The sequence below is a fragment of the Mustela erminea genome, chromosome 18, assembly GCF_009829155.1.
Source record: "Mustela erminea isolate mMusErm1 chromosome 18, mMusErm1.Pri, whole genome shotgun sequence".
Taxonomy (NCBI): Eukaryota; Metazoa; Chordata; class Mammalia; order Carnivora; family Mustelidae; genus Mustela; species Mustela erminea.
The window spans coordinates 48,948,322-48,965,442 of NC_045631.1; the positions used below are offsets into that span (position 1 = coordinate 48,948,322).

The 17,121-nt window shown below is 53.8% G+C and overlaps 1 protein-coding gene across 6 annotated transcripts in view; it reads right to left on the reverse strand.

The window, feature by feature from the left end:
- Positions 1-1,494: 1,494 nt before the first annotated feature.
- The window catches only part of CACNG5 (calcium voltage-gated channel auxiliary subunit gamma 5), a 40,201-nt gene continuing 24,574 nt past the window's right edge, over positions 1,495-17,121 (reverse strand). For 2 of the 6 annotated variants that reach the window (XM_032322258.1, XM_032322262.1), the window contains 6 exons: positions 14,599-14,948; positions 11,077-11,388; positions 9,512-9,598; positions 8,363-8,503; positions 4,564-4,709; positions 1,495-4,236 (listed from right to left, as the gene is read on the reverse strand). In XM_032322258.1, the coding sequence (XP_032178149.1) occupies positions 3,979-4,236; positions 4,564-4,709; positions 8,363-8,503; positions 9,512-9,598; positions 11,077-11,272 (828 nt within the window). In that variant the 5' untranslated portion in view covers positions 11,273-11,388; positions 14,599-14,948 and the 3' untranslated portion in view covers positions 1,495-3,978. Of the gene's footprint in view, positions 4,237-4,563; positions 4,710-8,362; positions 8,504-9,511; positions 9,599-11,076; positions 11,389-11,733; positions 11,778-14,598; positions 14,949-17,121 lie in introns of all 6 variants that reach the window. The other 4 variants (XM_032322261.1, XM_032322260.1, XM_032322259.1 and 1 more) reach the window with 4 other exon arrangements.

Here is a 17,121-nt window from a genome sequence, read left to right on the forward strand (position 1 = left end):
CGCAGAGCAGAGGGCTCGGTGTGTGCAGATACCCAAGGATGCGCTCCCTCGGCAGAAAACTTTCACTCAGAAGTGGACAGCAAGATTAAACTTGAGTACACACAAGAAAGTCGAGGCAGGTCCTTCGAGGGTGAGAGCTGTCCAAGGTCCTAGAACAGAGGTCTAGGATCCCAGCGCTGTTGTAGGTGGGAATCCAGAGACTAGAGTTCTGTGCCTGTCCTAGGTCCTGAGGGGCTATGGCCGAGCTACGGCTCACCACCCTCCCCCAACTGTAGGAAGTGTCAAGTCTGCCCACAGCAGCCACCGAACCTTGCCGTCACAGCCGAGCTCACACCTGTGGTGCCCGCTGGGTCCTGGCATGTGTGGCACATTTGGTGGAATCCTTTTAGCCGCACCCACTCTGAAGCTGGAGCATTTGTGTTCCAGAGGCTAATCAACCTCTCCTGGGCTGTATTCGCATGCAGGCACGTATTCACGGAGTGTGGGATACCGGTCAAGACTGGAGGGACTGCCAGCCAGCTCCGTGCCCTCATCAGGAAGATGGGCTCAGCTGGAGGGGCCGCCTGCCAAGGAAAAGAGCCCAGGGCCTGGCTGGGCTGACTCCCTCCACCCCCACACTCCCCTCACCTGCCCTACAGTTCTTAAGACGGAATGCCATGTCTCCTGCTCTCCTCTGTCCTTTATCCACTTGTGGTGGTGAATTTGCTTGTCAGCTCGGCTGGGCCATGGGGCCCAGATATTATTCTGGCAGTTTCTGTGAAGGTGGGCTTTGGATGAGATTGACATTTGAATCAGTGGACTCTGAGTAAAGCAGATCATTCTTTAGAACGTGCTGGGCTTTGTCCAATTGGCTGAAGTCCGAAATAGAAAAAAGACGGATCCATCCCGAGCAAGAAGGAAACACACCAGCAGACCACCTTCAGACTCACACTGCAACTCTCCCCTGAGTCTGTGGGCTGCTGGTCTCCTCCATCTGACTTTGCATTTGCTCAGCCTCCACCACCATGGACACCAATTCTTTAAAATAATCCTCCCCATGTATATCCCATTGGTTCCATTTCTCTGGAGAACCCTAATATATGGCTTTTGTTCAGGAAAGGAGAGGAGCCAAACATGAAGGAGGGGGCTCCCCTGCCCCATCACTGAGAAGCCCATGATATTTATGGATTTGTCCCTAGTGCCTTCCCATCAACTCCGTCCACAGCCCTGGTAAAAGACCATTCCTCTGAAGGTCATCTGGTGGGGCAGATGGTGTCCCTGACTCACCCCCGGGGCAAGGAGGAGGCTGGGGAGTTCCACAGGGGAGGGAACTGGCAGTTTCGGAATTGTTCCTGTGTGACCACTGGTTGAGCGCTTTTATTCCAGAATATATCATCAGACTTCAGTGTATTACCCTCCCTCTCCAAGCTTTTGAAGGTGAGAAAAAAAATCTCAGTGTGTTTTCTTCAAGTGCTTGAGGAAATCAGCAAGTGCATTGGGAAAGGACCCTAATTATAATTTCTGAGTTTATACACTTTAATATTTGACTAAAGCCTTTGATTGTGGAGAGACGCTGCAAATAGGCCCCCCAGTTCCGAAACCAACAAAGAGATGGAAAGGAAGCTGTAATCATTGTGCTATGATTGATCTATGCCCCGTCCCTCGTGAGGGAGGACAATGACCCAGAACCTGACCTAAGATAAGCATCAACTACACCTTCGCAAGACACGAGGTGCTTGACTTAGCAGCCCAGGCTCCAGGCCAATCAAGGCTCATCCTAATGACGTCACAGTCAACAATCAGCTTGTGTTGGGGAGTGGGTTCTATTTTTTCCATGTGCACACACAAGCCTGGCACAGTGACAGAGAAAGGGAGCTTAAGGGACAGAAAAGTACATTTTAGGAGGGTAGTAACATTGACCAAAACAGGAGAAGGGCACATCTAAACAACCGTCCAGTTTGAAAATGCTGCCCACTGGTCTGCACGTACACTACCTGATTCTTTTCCTGCAGAGGAGAACGTGGTTTCTGTCTGGGTTTACGGTCGCTATCAGTTTCGAGGCAAGGCTCGAAAAGTCACATTCGATGGCAATCTGGAGCTTTCTATGCAAGGCTGAATCACTAGAGTTGGGGGCGGGTGTGTGGAAGAGGGTGGCTTAGGGATCATTTGGACCAAGCCCCTCAGAGCAGATGGGGTTGCCCAAGGATCCATGTTCAGATGGTGGCTGAACAGGGACAACGGTCTTCTCGAATCTTCCCCCCTACTGTGCTGTGAGCAAGTGGAACAGTCCAGCCACAAAGTGACCTGCCTGTACCTGCTGGTTGCATGCCTGTCCCCACACCCCTAAGTTCTATGTTGAGCCCCTCACCTCCAGAACCTGGGAATGTGACCCAGAACCTGGGAATGAGACAGGGCCTTTAAACAGGGGATGAAGTTCAAATCAGGCTCTGAGGACGGGCTCTAATTCAATCTGGCTGGCATCCTGCTGAGAGGGAATGTGGACACCAGGGGTGGGCACACAAGCAAGGAAAAGACCGTGGGAAAACATGTTGAGAAGACAGCCACCATCTGCAAGCCAAGGAGAGGTCTCAGAAGACAGCCGATCTGCTGCTATCCTGATTTCGGACTTCTGGTCTCCAGCATGTGAAAGCCCGGTCTTATTTTGCTACTCACAACCTCAGAACTGGAATTGCACACACTGAGAAGGAGCCTGGAGACCCGGGGCGCGGTCACGTCCTGCCCTGGGCCTTCCACTGATCTCTCCGCCCCTGGCCCCTGTGGACTTCATGCAAGGTGCTTGGTACCTCCCAGCTCAAATATGCTACTAGGAAAATGGGCATCACCCTGCCTCACCTTCTGGAAGGATCTGGCTGCCTCCATATGTCCCCAGTCCGGGAAGCAGATAGCGCCCTGTGTTAGGATTAAATGACAACCCCCATATATTCACAGGCACCCATAGGAGAGCAACTGGACCTTTCCAAGGCTGGCTTTTGACTCAAAATTCACTAAGTGTCGCCAAATCTAGCTCCAAATCCCAGGCAGCCTCTCTTTAAAAGCTGCCTTCTACTTACGTGGTATAGATGTGTATCTACATGGTCAGAGTTTAGGGCCTTGGACCAGAAATACTGCCCATGTGAGCAGGGACAGTATCCCCAGGGCCTCATAATACGAACAGTGCCTGATAATACTAATGGGGACCTGCCAAAGTCTGACGTTTTTCTCGTCAGAGTCACTTCTTGGGTTAAGGCATTAAGGACCCCTGTTAAGTATGTTATAGGGGGCCAGACATATTAAGACATCATCAGCCATTAACACCTCTTTGTGACTTCATCAGAGTGGCCTCAGACCCACTCTTACGCCCTTAGGGACCAAGACCCCAGGCAACTTAGTCCTGGTAGAAAGAAAGGAGGGAAGATTCAGAGCCTGTCGGGCGGAGGGGGAGATGGAGAGCACAGAAAGGTGTGCTGGGCGGACGGGGGTGGGTAACCAAAAAAGATAAAGGATTTCACAAGGAACGCTGCTTGGCAATTTTGAACCAGCTGGACCTCCATAGGAGAGTCCTCTTTTTGGCCTGATGGCCCAGATCATGAACAGGAAGGCCAGGCTAGTTGGTAGGCACACAAGTCCCGCTGGGTGTGTGTAGGGAACTTGGCCTGCGGCCATGAGGTTGGGCGCTTAGGGACAATTAAACAGCTGGAAAGGCCGCCTCTCCCGGGAAAGGGGAGAGCCCTAGGAGTGATTGGCACTCAGGAGGCGGGGCTACGCTCACACTCTCGGCCAATCAGCTTGCCCGCTGGCCCCGGACTCGCGACACACAGCCTGGGGCAGTTGGAGCTACTCTGCGGGGTAAGATGTGGAGACAACGTGGGTCGAGTGACAACAGCAAAGCGTGGGGGCAACCTGGGCCTGTCAACCAAGGGCCTGGGGCTGCCAGACCATCGGGGGAGCACGGGAAGGGCTCTCTGGCTGTCCACCGTCCAGGGAGGGAGGCGGCGAGGCTCAGCAGGGGGACGAGGACATCTGGTCGTAGTCGGGGCACTTGAGCAGGGCTGGGTAGTTGCTGTTCATCTGCAGGGAGGCGTCGCTGGAGATGTCGGAGGGGCTGCGGCCCCGGACCCAGGCGTCTGGGTGTAGGAACTGGCCTGAGTAATCGGAGCAGTTGCTCAGACGAGGCCGGTAGAAGCCGGGGTGCGGCCGGTACATGTCCTCGGCGGTGTACCGCTTCATGAACAGGTACACGGACATCACTCCGGCGCTCTGCCAGGAGGAGGGCGCAGAGCGCTCACTGCCGGGGGCCTGGCCTTGCTCTCCGGCTGGGGCTGGGGTCTGCGTGGCGGGGGGTGGGGGTGGGGGTGGGGGGTGGCGGCCACTAGAGCCGCTAGAGCCAGGAGGAAACGTGGACAGGGGTGGGGGGGCAGAGCAGGGGTGCGGGGAGGAGCCGCCACCCCGACCCCCAGAAGGTGGGAGAGGGACACCTTGTAGGGAGGAAAAAGGGCAGCAGAGTGGGCGGGGCCGGGGTGCTTGTCCAGACCCTGCTCCCCCTGGGCAGTGCCCCGCCCCCACCCCACCCGTGAGGAGGTTTACCTCAGTCAGAAGGAAAGAGATGGCCGCGAAGGCAAACGACCAGCCGTACTTGTAGTTGAAGTAGGTCTCTGCGTCCTTGGTCCTGTTGAGCATCTCGTCGTTGATGCTGGAGATGTAGAGCACCAGGCCCACCACCAGAGAGAGGCCTGTGGCAAGGCAAGGGGTGCTTGGTGAGCAGGCCCCTGGGGTTTGCTGATGGGGCACCCACCTCCCCTTGGGGTTCAGGCAATAATGCTCTCATTTGGGGCTTGAAGGAGAGCAGGTACTGTCCTCCTAAAGACCTCGTTTGGACCATTACCCCCTGAAAACAGAGAGCTGCGGTGAAAAAGCCCCCTGTCCAGCCACCTTCTGAGACACAGAAGTCCACGGCTGTCACCTCACCTGCCCATGGGAATCACCTGTCTGATATACCTGCCTGAGCCCCGTGCCGGACCTTCTGGGTCACTTGTCCTGGGCGGGGGCCCTGACACTGCCATCTTCAAAGCTCCCGGCTGATGCTAAGGGGAACTAAGGGTGCATCCACTGAGCCAGCAAGTGGCTTTTGCTAAACTGAGGAATAAGACAGGCTCCCCTAACCGAGGCAGCCAGGGCCTCCGATCCCTAACTCCCTAACATCCTTGCGGAGACTCAGTGGCCCATGATCTTCACAGCCCGCCAACGACGTCAGTGACACAATGAGATCCTGAGGCAGGAGGGATAAAGTGAGTTTGTCCAGGGTTTGGCAAGCGATAAATCAAGAGGCCGGTAGGGACCAAACTTCTGCTCCATTGTGCAAGGGACCGCCTCAGGCACCGGACCCTCGGTTAGTTACTGTCACCGAATCAGGACATAATTAATTACTCTGTTTTGAGCTGCTCAGGCGTAATTCCACTCACATGATTAAACTAGGGCATCCTGAGGGAGGAACATTAAAGGAAAAGAGGTGTGATTCAGGCCTTCCTTGGCCTTCAACTCAGGCTGGAATCACTGCTGGCCCAAGGGAACCTTCTCTGTTGTTATTAAAACAACTTCGTGTGGCCCCATTCATTCAGAGATTTCTGCTCCTGTTGCCCCCTGCTGGAAAGGCCTCAGGGCCTCAAAGCTACTATAAGGGCCTTGACTCTTCTGAAGCTCATAGAAAGATAAAGGAAAAGTTTAACCCCCGAGTCTGTACCTCTTGGACTCGGTGGAAATATCACCATGCAGAAGACAGGCTGAGGACACGGCAGGTGCCCAAGAAATATTTGTTGGACTGATGGGTAGAAGGGGGGAGTGAGTGGATTAATAGATGGAAGAATGGGGGGAAGAGGGGTGGGTCGGTTTAACAACAGATGGACAGGATGGACAGGATGAAGGGAAGAAAGGATGGAGAAAGGAGTTAAGGGAAGAAAGGAGGAAGGAAAGGGAAGGGACGAGAAGGGAGGGGAAAGGAGGAAGGAAGGAGGGAAGGAGGAGGCTACACTGATAAGAAAATGTTGAGAAAAGGAACCTAAACTGGCTTGGGAGTCAGGTGGCCATCAGAATACCTGGTGACAAGAGCTCTTTTACTCCCTACCCTCCCTCCCTCCCTCCCTTTCTTCTTTCTTCCCTCTATCCATCCACCCACCCACCATCCATCCATCCACCCACCCAACCATCCATCCACCCACCCACCATCCATCCGTCTACCCAACCATCCATCCACCCATCCACCCACCATCCATCCATCTACCCAACCATCCATCCATCCACCCACCCACCATCCATCCATCTACCCAACCATCCATCCATCCACCCACCCACCATCCATCCATCTACCCAACCATCCATCCATCCACCCACCCAACCATCCATCCACCCATCCACCCACCATCCATCCGTCTACCCAACCATCCATCCACCCACCCAACCATCCATCCACCCATCCACCCACCATCCATCCGTCTACCCAACCATCCATCCACCCACCCAACCATCCATCCACCCACCCACCCACCATCCATCCGTCTACCCAACCATCCATCCACCCACCCAACCATCCACCCACCATCCATCCATTCATCCATCCGTCAACCCACCCAACCACCCGACCATCCAACCATCCATCCATCCATCCATTATTCAAGCTATCCATCTACCCATCTTCCATCTTCCATCTACTCCCGAGGCCCTCCCTTGTCTGAAGTGCTATCTCCAAAAGAAAAGGTCCTCGTGAAAATGTACAGGTCACCTTAAAGGGGAGAAAGAGCCTACCTTTCTTTCCCACATTCTCTTGCCTTCTCACTCGGAGCCCTCCCCGTGAGTAACCACATCCCTACCCATGGTTCCCTCTCCTACTCCCCACGTGGTTAGCTCCTAATCTCTATTTTGGGTTCAGGCCCCTTCCATGAACGTCAGAGGTTCAGCTTCTGACGTCAGCCTTTGAGACTCCTCCTCTTAGATGTTACATGGACACCTCAAACCCAGCATTTCCCACACTAAACTCATGAACTTGGCCCAAATTTGCTGCATCTTCTGTGGTCTCTAGATTAAGCATGGATATGCCATCCACCCACTGCCCAAGCAAGAACTTGGCACCATCCTTGACTCTTTTCTTGAAAGCCTAGTCCTTGTCCCGTTGAGTTGATCCCCTAATGTCACCCTGAATCCTGTCATTTCTCTCTCCTATCATCCCCTTAGTGTCGGCCACCACCCCCTCTCTCCTGTGCACTGAAATAGCCCCACACCTGCTCTCCCTGCCCCTGTCTCGCTCCCATCCTTCCCTCCATTCCCCAGAGTGGTCATTCTAAAATCCCCAAAGATGACCATATCGTCATCCCTCAACTCAAAATGCTTTTGAGGTTTCTTACAATGTCCAAAATCCATAAGGCATCATTTGACATCTTCCCGTCTCCCTCCTGCTACATTCCACCTTCCATTCCCACCATAACGAGCAATGCGCTCCCCAGTGCTCAGCCCCTCTTTCCTCCAGGCTCCCTTTCCAAACCCACCTGCAACCTCACTCCTTTACCTATTTCTTCGTCATCCTTCAGCTCCCCTTCTGGTGGTCTTCCCTGAACAACCCTTGGTTTGAGTTTCAGTCACTGCTCTTGGCCCCCATAGCAGTCCTGGCTTGTCCTGCTGTGTTCATATTTATGTCTACTTGTTTCTATCTCTCACTCCGCTGACTTTTTTGTGGGCAGTGATGCTAGCACTCAGAATAAGAAGGCCTGGGAGAAAGAAAGAAAGAAAGAAGAAAGAGAGGAAAGAGGAGAAAGAAAGAAAGAAAAAGAAGAAAAGAAAAGAAAAAAGAAAGAAAAGAGAAAAGAAAAAACAAGACAAGACAAGACAAGACAGACAAGCTGGTGTCTCTCCAGGAAGAGAGATCCGTGTTTAAGGGACCTGGGTATGGACATTGACTGGAAAGTGAAAGGGGACAGTTCGAGTCTCCTGATGACAGCTGAGGTCTGGGAGTGAGGGGGCCATGATTCAAAAGGCATATTGTACTTACCTTTCATGCAAAATCAGGAAGAAATAGCCCCTTCAAAAATAAGAACGCTCATTATTGGTGCAACTAAGAAGTCAGAGGTGACGACAAATGGGCAGTGAGGAGAGAGCCCCAAGTTGAAATCGCAGCTCTGCCCCAGGTGAGCCTGGCAGGTATCTCCTCCTCCAGGGGTCATGGATGGGCTCGAGGTCATCAGAGGTCCCCCTCACTGATCCCAGTTCTGTCCGAGGCTCTGACTTAGCCACCCTGGTGCCGGGGCAGAGCCAAAGCTGTGATCACACTTCCTAGAGCAGAGCCACGGAGGAGTCAGACGTCGGGAGTTGTGAGTGCACGGAAGAAAACTGTACAGCTTACCTGAGAGGATGAAGAAGATGCCAGAGACAAAGGCAAGTATTGTCCTGTGGGGACGGATGTGTCCGATGTTGCTCAGAATAAACCCAATGAACATGAAGAAGAGGCTGACCAGGGGGAACGGTGTGGCCGAGCGAATCATTTCTGATTAAGAGGACAAGAGGACAACGTTGGCCTCCCATGGTTTTACCTACTTACCTCCCCACCCAGGTGTTCCCGACAGGCTCTGCCAGCTGGTCCCCCAAACCCCCTGGCCTGCATGAGTTCTCTGGGTTCCCTCCCCTTCTTGAGTGGCCCAGGGATCTCCCAGCACTGGCAGGGTTTGCGTCCCTGAGGCAGGGCTGGGAGGTCTGACTTCAAGGGCCAACATGCTTCTGTCTTCTCTTCCAGCGCAAAATGCTCCCTCCTTGGCATCCAATATGGCCGCTGTGGAAGGGCTGGTCACGCATCTCACTTCCTGTCTTGGGGGCATGAACCCTTGCCATGCACACAGGCATCTCTCTCTGAGGGTCATAAGAGACAGTTCCTGGTCTCTGTTGTCTTCAACTTATAATTTCTTGGGGAACGGTCTGCATAATTGTATCTCATCTTTGTCCTCCCTGGAGTTTCCCAAGGGAGAAGAGTGTCTTTGATATTCATGGCGGGCCCCTCGACTACACCTGAGATTTTTCCAATCAGCTGACTCAGGACGGGGGCTGGAAAGACCAACCATGTGATTAGAAGGTGGGGTTTCGAGCCACGTGATCCAGGCCTGACTCTGGGAAGAGGACGGGGGTCTGGAGACTGTGTTCAGTCATGGGCTCACTCAATCACACCTCCATAATGAAGCCCGGTAAAAACTCGGCAGCAAAGCCTGGCTGGGGTTCCTGGTTAGTGAACACATCCATGTGTCAGGATGGCGACCGTCCTGATTCCATGGGGAGAAGACATGCTCAACCCTCAGTGCCCTCCCAGATCTGGCCCTATGTGCCTCTTTATCTAAGCTCTTGCTAGTAAAACTGTGATGAGAAGTATAGTGTTTTCCAGAGTTCTGTGGCTTATTCTAGCCATGTTTTGAACCTGAGGGCGATCACAGGAACCTTGCTTCTTCCCTCTGCCCCGCTCTGCTCTGTTCTAGCCAGGGAGCCAGGTCAGAAAGTCCGAGACACCTACTTAGAACATTGACGGTGGACTCCGACGTCAGCTGGGAGTTCATGGGCATCACGTATTCTATGGTGAAGCAGCGTCCCCGCTCTTCCCCTGGGAAGACAAGAATCATTTCCATTTCCGCGTGATTCTTGAACGTGGATTTGAAGTTAATACGTTCAAATGGTATTCCCAAATGCTCCGGGGAGTCTCTGCCCCACTGGGTTTGCACCTGGGCTGGATCTAAACCTAGGGGGCCCCATCCCTGGCGAGTGACCGGCAGTAGGGGTAGGGGCGCCTCCTGACGTCACATCCTTCCTAGAGAAGCACCCCCATGAAAGTGGACCCAAGCACCAAGAGTCGTACGAAACGCAGTCCTCAACTTGAGGTTGAGGGACACATCTGACGGCTGTCTTGCTGCTCTGGGGCAGACTTAGCTGATGGTGGCGCATGGCGGGCTTTGATGGACCAGACCCCCCCCCAAAGCCTTGTCCATCATTTTGGAAGCCAGATCCTAGTGACTTCAAACTCTCCTTCAGACTTAAGTGGAGACTGGTGCCACATCGTTTAGGGCCATGGGAAGTGAGGTCAATGTCAGATGCCATTTCCCACATAGACCAATGAGTCACCAGGAGGCCAGGCCTTGAGGTGTGCTGAATACCGCTGGGCGCCACCCACCACTGTCATTCTCCAAAGCCCCACTATAAAGCTGGGAAAATCACAGGTTCCCTCTACCCTGTGTGCATGGAAGGTGACAGAGCCCTTCTAGGAAGGCTCAGTAATCACCCTGGGGGGTGGTTCCAGCCAGCTCACGCTGGTAACCAGTCCTGCAGGGCGTGGAGATGTCCGTCTTGTACAGGCTGGTTCTGGGCCATGATAAAGGGATAAAGACAAAGTGTTTAGAATAGCAACTCAAGGGTTCTAGAGAAGTCCTCGAGAGCTGGAGGGAGGCCCAGATAGGCGGGAGCAAAACCCGAACCAGCTGGCGGATTTGGAAGGACCTGCATCCGGGTTTTCGCCTCCTCATTTCACGGACTTGGAACAGGGCAACTGTCCGGTATTTCCCATTCTGTAAACCAATGGACCTGTGACGTCGCGTCAGGGAGGCTTGCTGCATCTTCATTTGCTTATTTGTGACGTGGAAATAAGTTGTGCCTTGGAGTTGGGGAAGCACTGGGATTGATAATTCCACGAGCTGAGGCACGCAAGGGCAGTGCCAGACCTGTGGGAGGCCAGCCCCGTTCATTCAGCCTGGGAGGTAGAGTGTGGGGAACGGTGGGGAAGACGCGGCTACATGCATCTCCCAGGCCGGGGGCTGGGGACACAGGTCCCAGGGGATGACAGGACCTGCTCCAGTGGACACTGTGACTCAGGGCTTGAGTTTGGAGTGAGCCCTGGTCACTGCAGGGAGCCCCACCCAGAATTCCCGAGGTCCGTCCCCGGGGAACTTCCCCCTTCCAGTGGGCATCTCTTCCCAGCGGTGGGGGGAGTGGGGGAGGGATGGGGAGGCTCTCGGGCTGGTTTTCCTGGGGCGGGGGCAGGGGCTGCTCCTCTCTCTGGGGCAGGGCCGTCCCAACCCATGGTGCCCTTACCTGCGAGGAAGCAGACACGCCACAGGCCCGAGTGCAGGGACATCTTGATCTCCACGCTCTGGTTCTGGGGCAGGACCACGCCCTCCTCCAGGTAGAGCCAGTAGTCGGTGCTGACGGCGATGCCCAGGAGCCCCAGGCCGCAGACGGCAAAGACGCTGCTCAGCAGGGTCAGGGCCTTCCTCCCGCAGCCACTCATCTTCCCAGAGGTCGCCGGGCGGCCTGCGGCCAAGGAAGCAGGCTCTGGAAGCAGGAGGGGGGGGGGTGGAGCTGACCGTAGCAGCCACAGCTCTGAGGAGGCCAAGATGTGGGGTCCTGGGGAGGAAACTCAAGTCAACCCCGTCTGGGTAACTGGACGAACAAGACCCACAGGCCGCTATGGGGGTGCTTCCTCTCTCCGCCTCAGGAATTCACAGCTTCCTGGACAGGCTACTTCGGGGGTCTCCCTTTCCTGCAGCAACCCACTCCATCCACACGGAAGACAAGAGAAGCAACACTCTCCCTGCCCTCGAAGGGTTCCCATTAGAAGGACAAGGTACCCCCAGCACAACTGAAAAATGCAGCTTGAGGTCTCCCCGAGAGCCTGAGGAGAAACGGAGGCACGACCTCTGCTGGGGCGGGCTTCTCTGTGTTAAGAAGGACTCTGAGGTTCAAACGCACCTCGGCAGAGAGCATCAGGATCCAGAAGGGGAGGCAGCAGCAGCCTGAAGAGAAGAGAGAGGGGCAGCGAAGGCCCCTGGGAAAGGTGTCTTCCTCACAGACTCTAATCAGTTCTGGCTCAGCCCCAGCCAAGAAGCCGCACCACAGTCCAAGCCCAGGGGGCCTCTAGAACCATCAGACCTGGCGGGCTCGGCTGAGGGATTCTGGGGCAGCTGGCCTCCGGCGGGGGCGGTAGGGGTCGCCTGCGGTGCTGTCCACCGCCGCTCTATCGTGTGGCCCACATGGGGAAAGACTGATCTTTGCTCCTCCGAGTGTGACCCATGGACCGGCGGCATCGGCCTCACCCCAGAGCTTGTCAGAAAGTCAGAATCCAGGACCTCCCACCTTTCTAAACCAGAACCTGCTGCGGAATGAGCCCCGCGCCGCCTCCCTGGAGGCCGGGGTGAGAGCCTGCGAGCAGGGATCCTGTCCCCGAGGCTGCAGAGCGTCGTCCTTCCTGAATCGGCTTTAACAAAGGAGGGAAGAATAAAATCCCAAACAGCCAGCCGAACCAACAAGCCAAGTTGTTGTCCGCACGCCGTGGGGTGGGAGACGGAGCAGGACGGCTTGGCTCCCTACTGGGTTACAGGTGTCTAATAAAGCACCTGCTCTGTGTGGGGGGCCCTGGGCTTCCGTGCTCGGTGCTGCGGACAAGGCAGAGGAAGCAGGCACTGTGGCTTGCAGAGTTTATGAGCTGGAAAAGGAGGAAACAGCAGCCTCCTGACTAGGAGCCCAGGGAAGGGGCTGGCAGGACTGCCAGGACGGGTGGTGACGAGGCAATGACCACTGAGACTTTAGTACATACACTTTGTGGTCCTTGCACTCCCGTCTGAGGCTCACAAAAACCCCAATCTGCCAGAGGGAAGGGAGTTAGAAGCCAGGGGTGGTTGGGAGGTGAGGGACGGAGAGGAGACCGAAGGGAGTCGCTCCCCAATGAGAGCAGGAGCTCTGTGCGCTGCCAGGAGCCTTGAAGTGAGAGGTGGGGCGCCTGGACACAGCCCGGTCACTAACTAGCCATGTCATGCTGAAACAGTAACCTTTCAGAGGGCCATTTTTTTTTTTCTCTAAGAAAATAACAGTAAAAGCCAAAGTGTATTAAATGTTCTTCATTGTTAGGTACTCTGCTAAGCACCTGACTCTCTCTTTTAATCCTTATAGCGGTGTTACCATCCCCATTTTATAGGTGAGCAAACTGAGGATCAGAGAGGTTAAGAAACTTGCCTGAGATGGCTCAGCTAGCAAGTGGTGGTGCCTGCCTTTACACTTCACTTGGCCTCATTCCTGAAACCTGTCCTGTGCCACTGCTAGGAGTGTTTTCCCAAGTGGGTTCCGTGGAGCATTATTCTCGTAACAAAGACTCCAGTGGGGGAAAAGCGTGGGAAGCACCACACCTAGGTCTGGAAGAATCATGCTGCCTGTTAATGTTACAGGACTGAAAAGCTTGTGCAGTTTAGCTCATTGTGGTGTTTTCCAAACTCCTGAGCCCACAAAATGGCATCTGTTTCCATGGCACCCACTTTGGGAACGCTGCTGCCCCCCATGAAGAACGCTAAGCTCTCACCCCATCACGCCACGAAATTGCTGGGGGATTAAACAGAGCACGGACGCGGTGTGCTTTGTGAGGAATGAGCGTCACACGGCAGTGGGGGTAACCAGCCCCCGTCCTTCCAGGGGGCACAGATCAGGGCTTCAGAAACATGACAGCCAGCGCCTCGCTGGGGCTGAACGGCCAATTTTAACAGTAAGCTTGGCAGAGAGACAAAAAAAGGATTCAGATCTGAGAGGTCTAGGAAGGGGAGGGTAGGGAGGAGATTGGAGCTGAAGCCGTACGTGCGGGAGAGAAAGGAAGAGGCAGAGGCTGGCCCACCAGCCACACTGCAGGAGCAGATCGGAAGCCTGGGGTGAGCTTGGGCAAAGGGACCAGACCCTTCAAGAGTGTGTAACAAATCCACGCAAGGTGGCACAGAGTGAGAAACGGTCCTCTTACTTATCACAGTTGTATTTGCGCTTTCATTACGAGATCGCATTTTTGTACAAGTAAATGCCATGGGCTGAGGGCTGAAAAGCTCTTTGTGCACAGTACCTCATTGGGACCTCAGGACACCCCGTGAGTAGTAGGTGGTGTATGGCCCCATTTCATGGATGGGGAAACTGAGGCTCGGGCATGTAATGCAGCCTACGGGACATCACAGTTGGGTGATATCTGTGACCTGAGATTGATATAAATGTAGGTCTAATTCCCAAGTCTGCTCTGGCTACATCATCTCCCTGCTGCAGGAATAAACAGGTTCAAGAAACTTGGGATTATGGTCCCTGGGGTTATGATCCCTGGGTAGCTCAGTAGGTTAAGCCTCTGCCTTCAGCTCAAGTCATGATCTCAGGGTCCTGGGATTGAGCCCCTCATTGGGCTCTCTGCTCAGCAGGGATCCTGCTTCTCCCTTTCTCTCTGCCTGCCTCTCTGCCTACTTGTGATCCTCACTCTGTGTCAAATAAATAAATAAAATCTAAAAAAAAAAGAAAAGAAAAGAAAAGATGAAACTTGGGGTGAAAAGGCACATCCAGAGCAGGTCCCTGGGGAATCAAGAAATGGACACAACACAGTGTCTCAGAAGCTTGTCTTTGGAAATAGCCAAACGTTACATGAAGGCGGACACTCCCGACACTCCTGGGTTTCCTTTAGGGGAGTCAGCCGGTATATCTGCTCATATTGAGAGGCGAACTCTCACCCAGCACTTCTGATTCCCCAAAACCTCCTTTCAGGGTGGGAAGACTAACGCTTCCCTCCAAGCACGCTTAAGAAAACCAGGGTCCAGAGGAGACAGTTACCTGAGATCGCACGGCCCGTTCCGTGGAAGGACAAGAGTGTGAACTGGAAATCTGGAGTGCTGGCGCAGTGCTTTTCTCCCCGTGCTGTACGGGGCGGACTCGTGCACTCGCCCGCTCTGAAAGCACCGCCACGGATCGATCCTGTCTTAGTTCCGAGCCGGGCTCGCGTACGACTGCGCGTGCGCACAATTTCTTCCAGGCAGGGTCTTCAGTGGGCGGGGTAGCGGGCCCCCCAAGACTCTCCGGTCCGGAATGAATTCCTAGTTCCTACACAGTCTTTGCTTTTCCGCGGCCGCTTCTCCTTCTCACGAATCCTCTCCCTCGGCTGCAACATCCAGTTGATTTTTCTCCTGGGGGAAGCAGACCTTTTTTTGGTAAGTTGCTACCACCAGACAAGACATTTCTGCTATGATATTAAATGAATAAAGCTGGAGGTGAAACCTCGCATTTGCCAGGAGATCAACTCTGAAACAAATTCATAGGCTGGGAAGGCATAAACCAAAACGTTGATGGTGGATATTTCCAGGTCCTAAGTTACGTGTATTGGATTTTCTTTACACTGTTCTGTGCTCGACAAAAACCCAAACCCAACCCAAACCAAAACCAAACAAAAAAACCACTCATATATCCAGAGAACAAAACTAAAGATCAGAGTCATCAATTGTCTGATCACTGCCCTTGTAAACAGCAATGGAAGGGCTCCAGTTAATTTCTGGGCTAGAGATGCCAAAATGCAGTGTCTTCCCTTGGAGTGTGGGGCTCAGAAGCACAGCATCTTCGAGCCTTTTAAGATGATTGTCCTGGTGCCATTACCTCTAAGAATTAGCTTGCTAATTATCATGAATTAACAGTCGCTAATTATCATCTGTGACTAGCAATTAGGGAGAAATGTCTCGTGGAGATTAAATCAGTAATGGCACATCTCTCTGCCCAAGCCGATAGCGAAGGCTTAGGTGCTCAGAGACAGGTGAGCTTATGGGCACGAGTGAGAGCCCAGCTGGAGAACTGGGAGTGTGTCCATCAGGGTGGACGGGGTTTAACTGGGGAGGAGAAAAAATGTGGAAGGAGACTCCAATGCAGACATCCTGATCTCAGTTTCCCACGAATACAGAGAAAACCCAGTAGTGCTTGATGAAGGGTTGGGGGTGTGGGGGTTCTCGACAGTGCTTCCGGGCAGTTACAGCAGCTGCTCCTGTGGGTGGGGCTGGGTGGCTCAGCGTCAGCTTGGCCCACACATAGCAGAATGAGCTGGTGACCCGGGGACAGCCCCCAGTGGCCTTGTGGCTCTGCTTGCTTCCCCTCGTACTGATCCCCCATTACATTCTATGGTGGCGAAAAAGTGACCACAAATTCTTTGACACTCCTCCCACTGAGAGGTGGGACCCCCAGCCCTGTCCTCCTCTTGAGTTTAGGCAGGTTTGTGATGACTCAGACCAACAGAGTCCATGGAACTGACATCACAAGACTGGATCACAGGAGGAGAAGCAGTTTCTGCCCGGTTCTCTGGGGAGCCCCTGCAGGGGGAAGCCAGTCCCCAGCTGAGAAGTCTGAGTCCCCCGAGACCACCAGGCTTTGGAGCAGAGTTTCTCAACTTTGGCCCTGTTGACATTTTGGGTTAGACGCATCCTTGTGGTGGGGAGCTGGGATGTGCACGGCACGGTGGTCAGCAGCATCCCTGGCCGCCACCCGCCAGAGGCTAGTGCACCTGTTGTACTAGACAGAGATGCCCCTGGGTGGCACAGTCACCCCTGGCTGAGAAACACTGTCTTGGAGACCATGAAGAGGTGTTCTGATTGACAGCCTGAGCTGAGCTCCCAGACACGGGATTGGGCCACTATGGATGCCTTGCCCAGTTGAGCTTTCAGATCACCGTAGCCCCCGCCCAGCCTGAGAGCATCTGCAGAACAGACTCCAGACAAGAACAGCCCAGCTGAGCACTTCTCAAATTCCTGACCCGCAAAATATGGTCGTTGTTTTTTGGTTTGGTTTGTTTTGTTTCTCAGGGGCCTGAACTAACCCTGAGACCAAGATCTGAGCTGAGATCAAGAGTCAGATACTTAACCAATTGAGCCACCCAGGTGCCCCTGGTACTTGGTGTCTTATATCATTGCATTCTGAGGTAATATATTCTACGGCAGAAGTTACCAGAATAACTATTACTCATTTAATTAGCATCTCCTTCTCACTGCCTAAGTAAGACAGAAATCTCAGGTGACCTGAGGGTCATAGTTTAATCCTAGAGTTTATAGCTGTGTTGGGGAGTGAATGGCACACGGACTTTGGGATCTGACAGGTCTGAGCTGGAATGCCAGTTCTCCCATGTCACATCCTGCGTAAGTCACATGACCACTCTGAACCTCGGTATCTTCATCTGTAAAACAGGGAAAGCTTCAGAAGGATTGTTGTGAGGATTTACAAGTGTAATCAAATAAGGCTGGGCTACCTCAGGCCATCTCTGTACAAGGCTGCAGTCAGGAAGTCCCACCGCCTGACTCCCAAAAAGCAGTGTGCAATAAGGCAGAA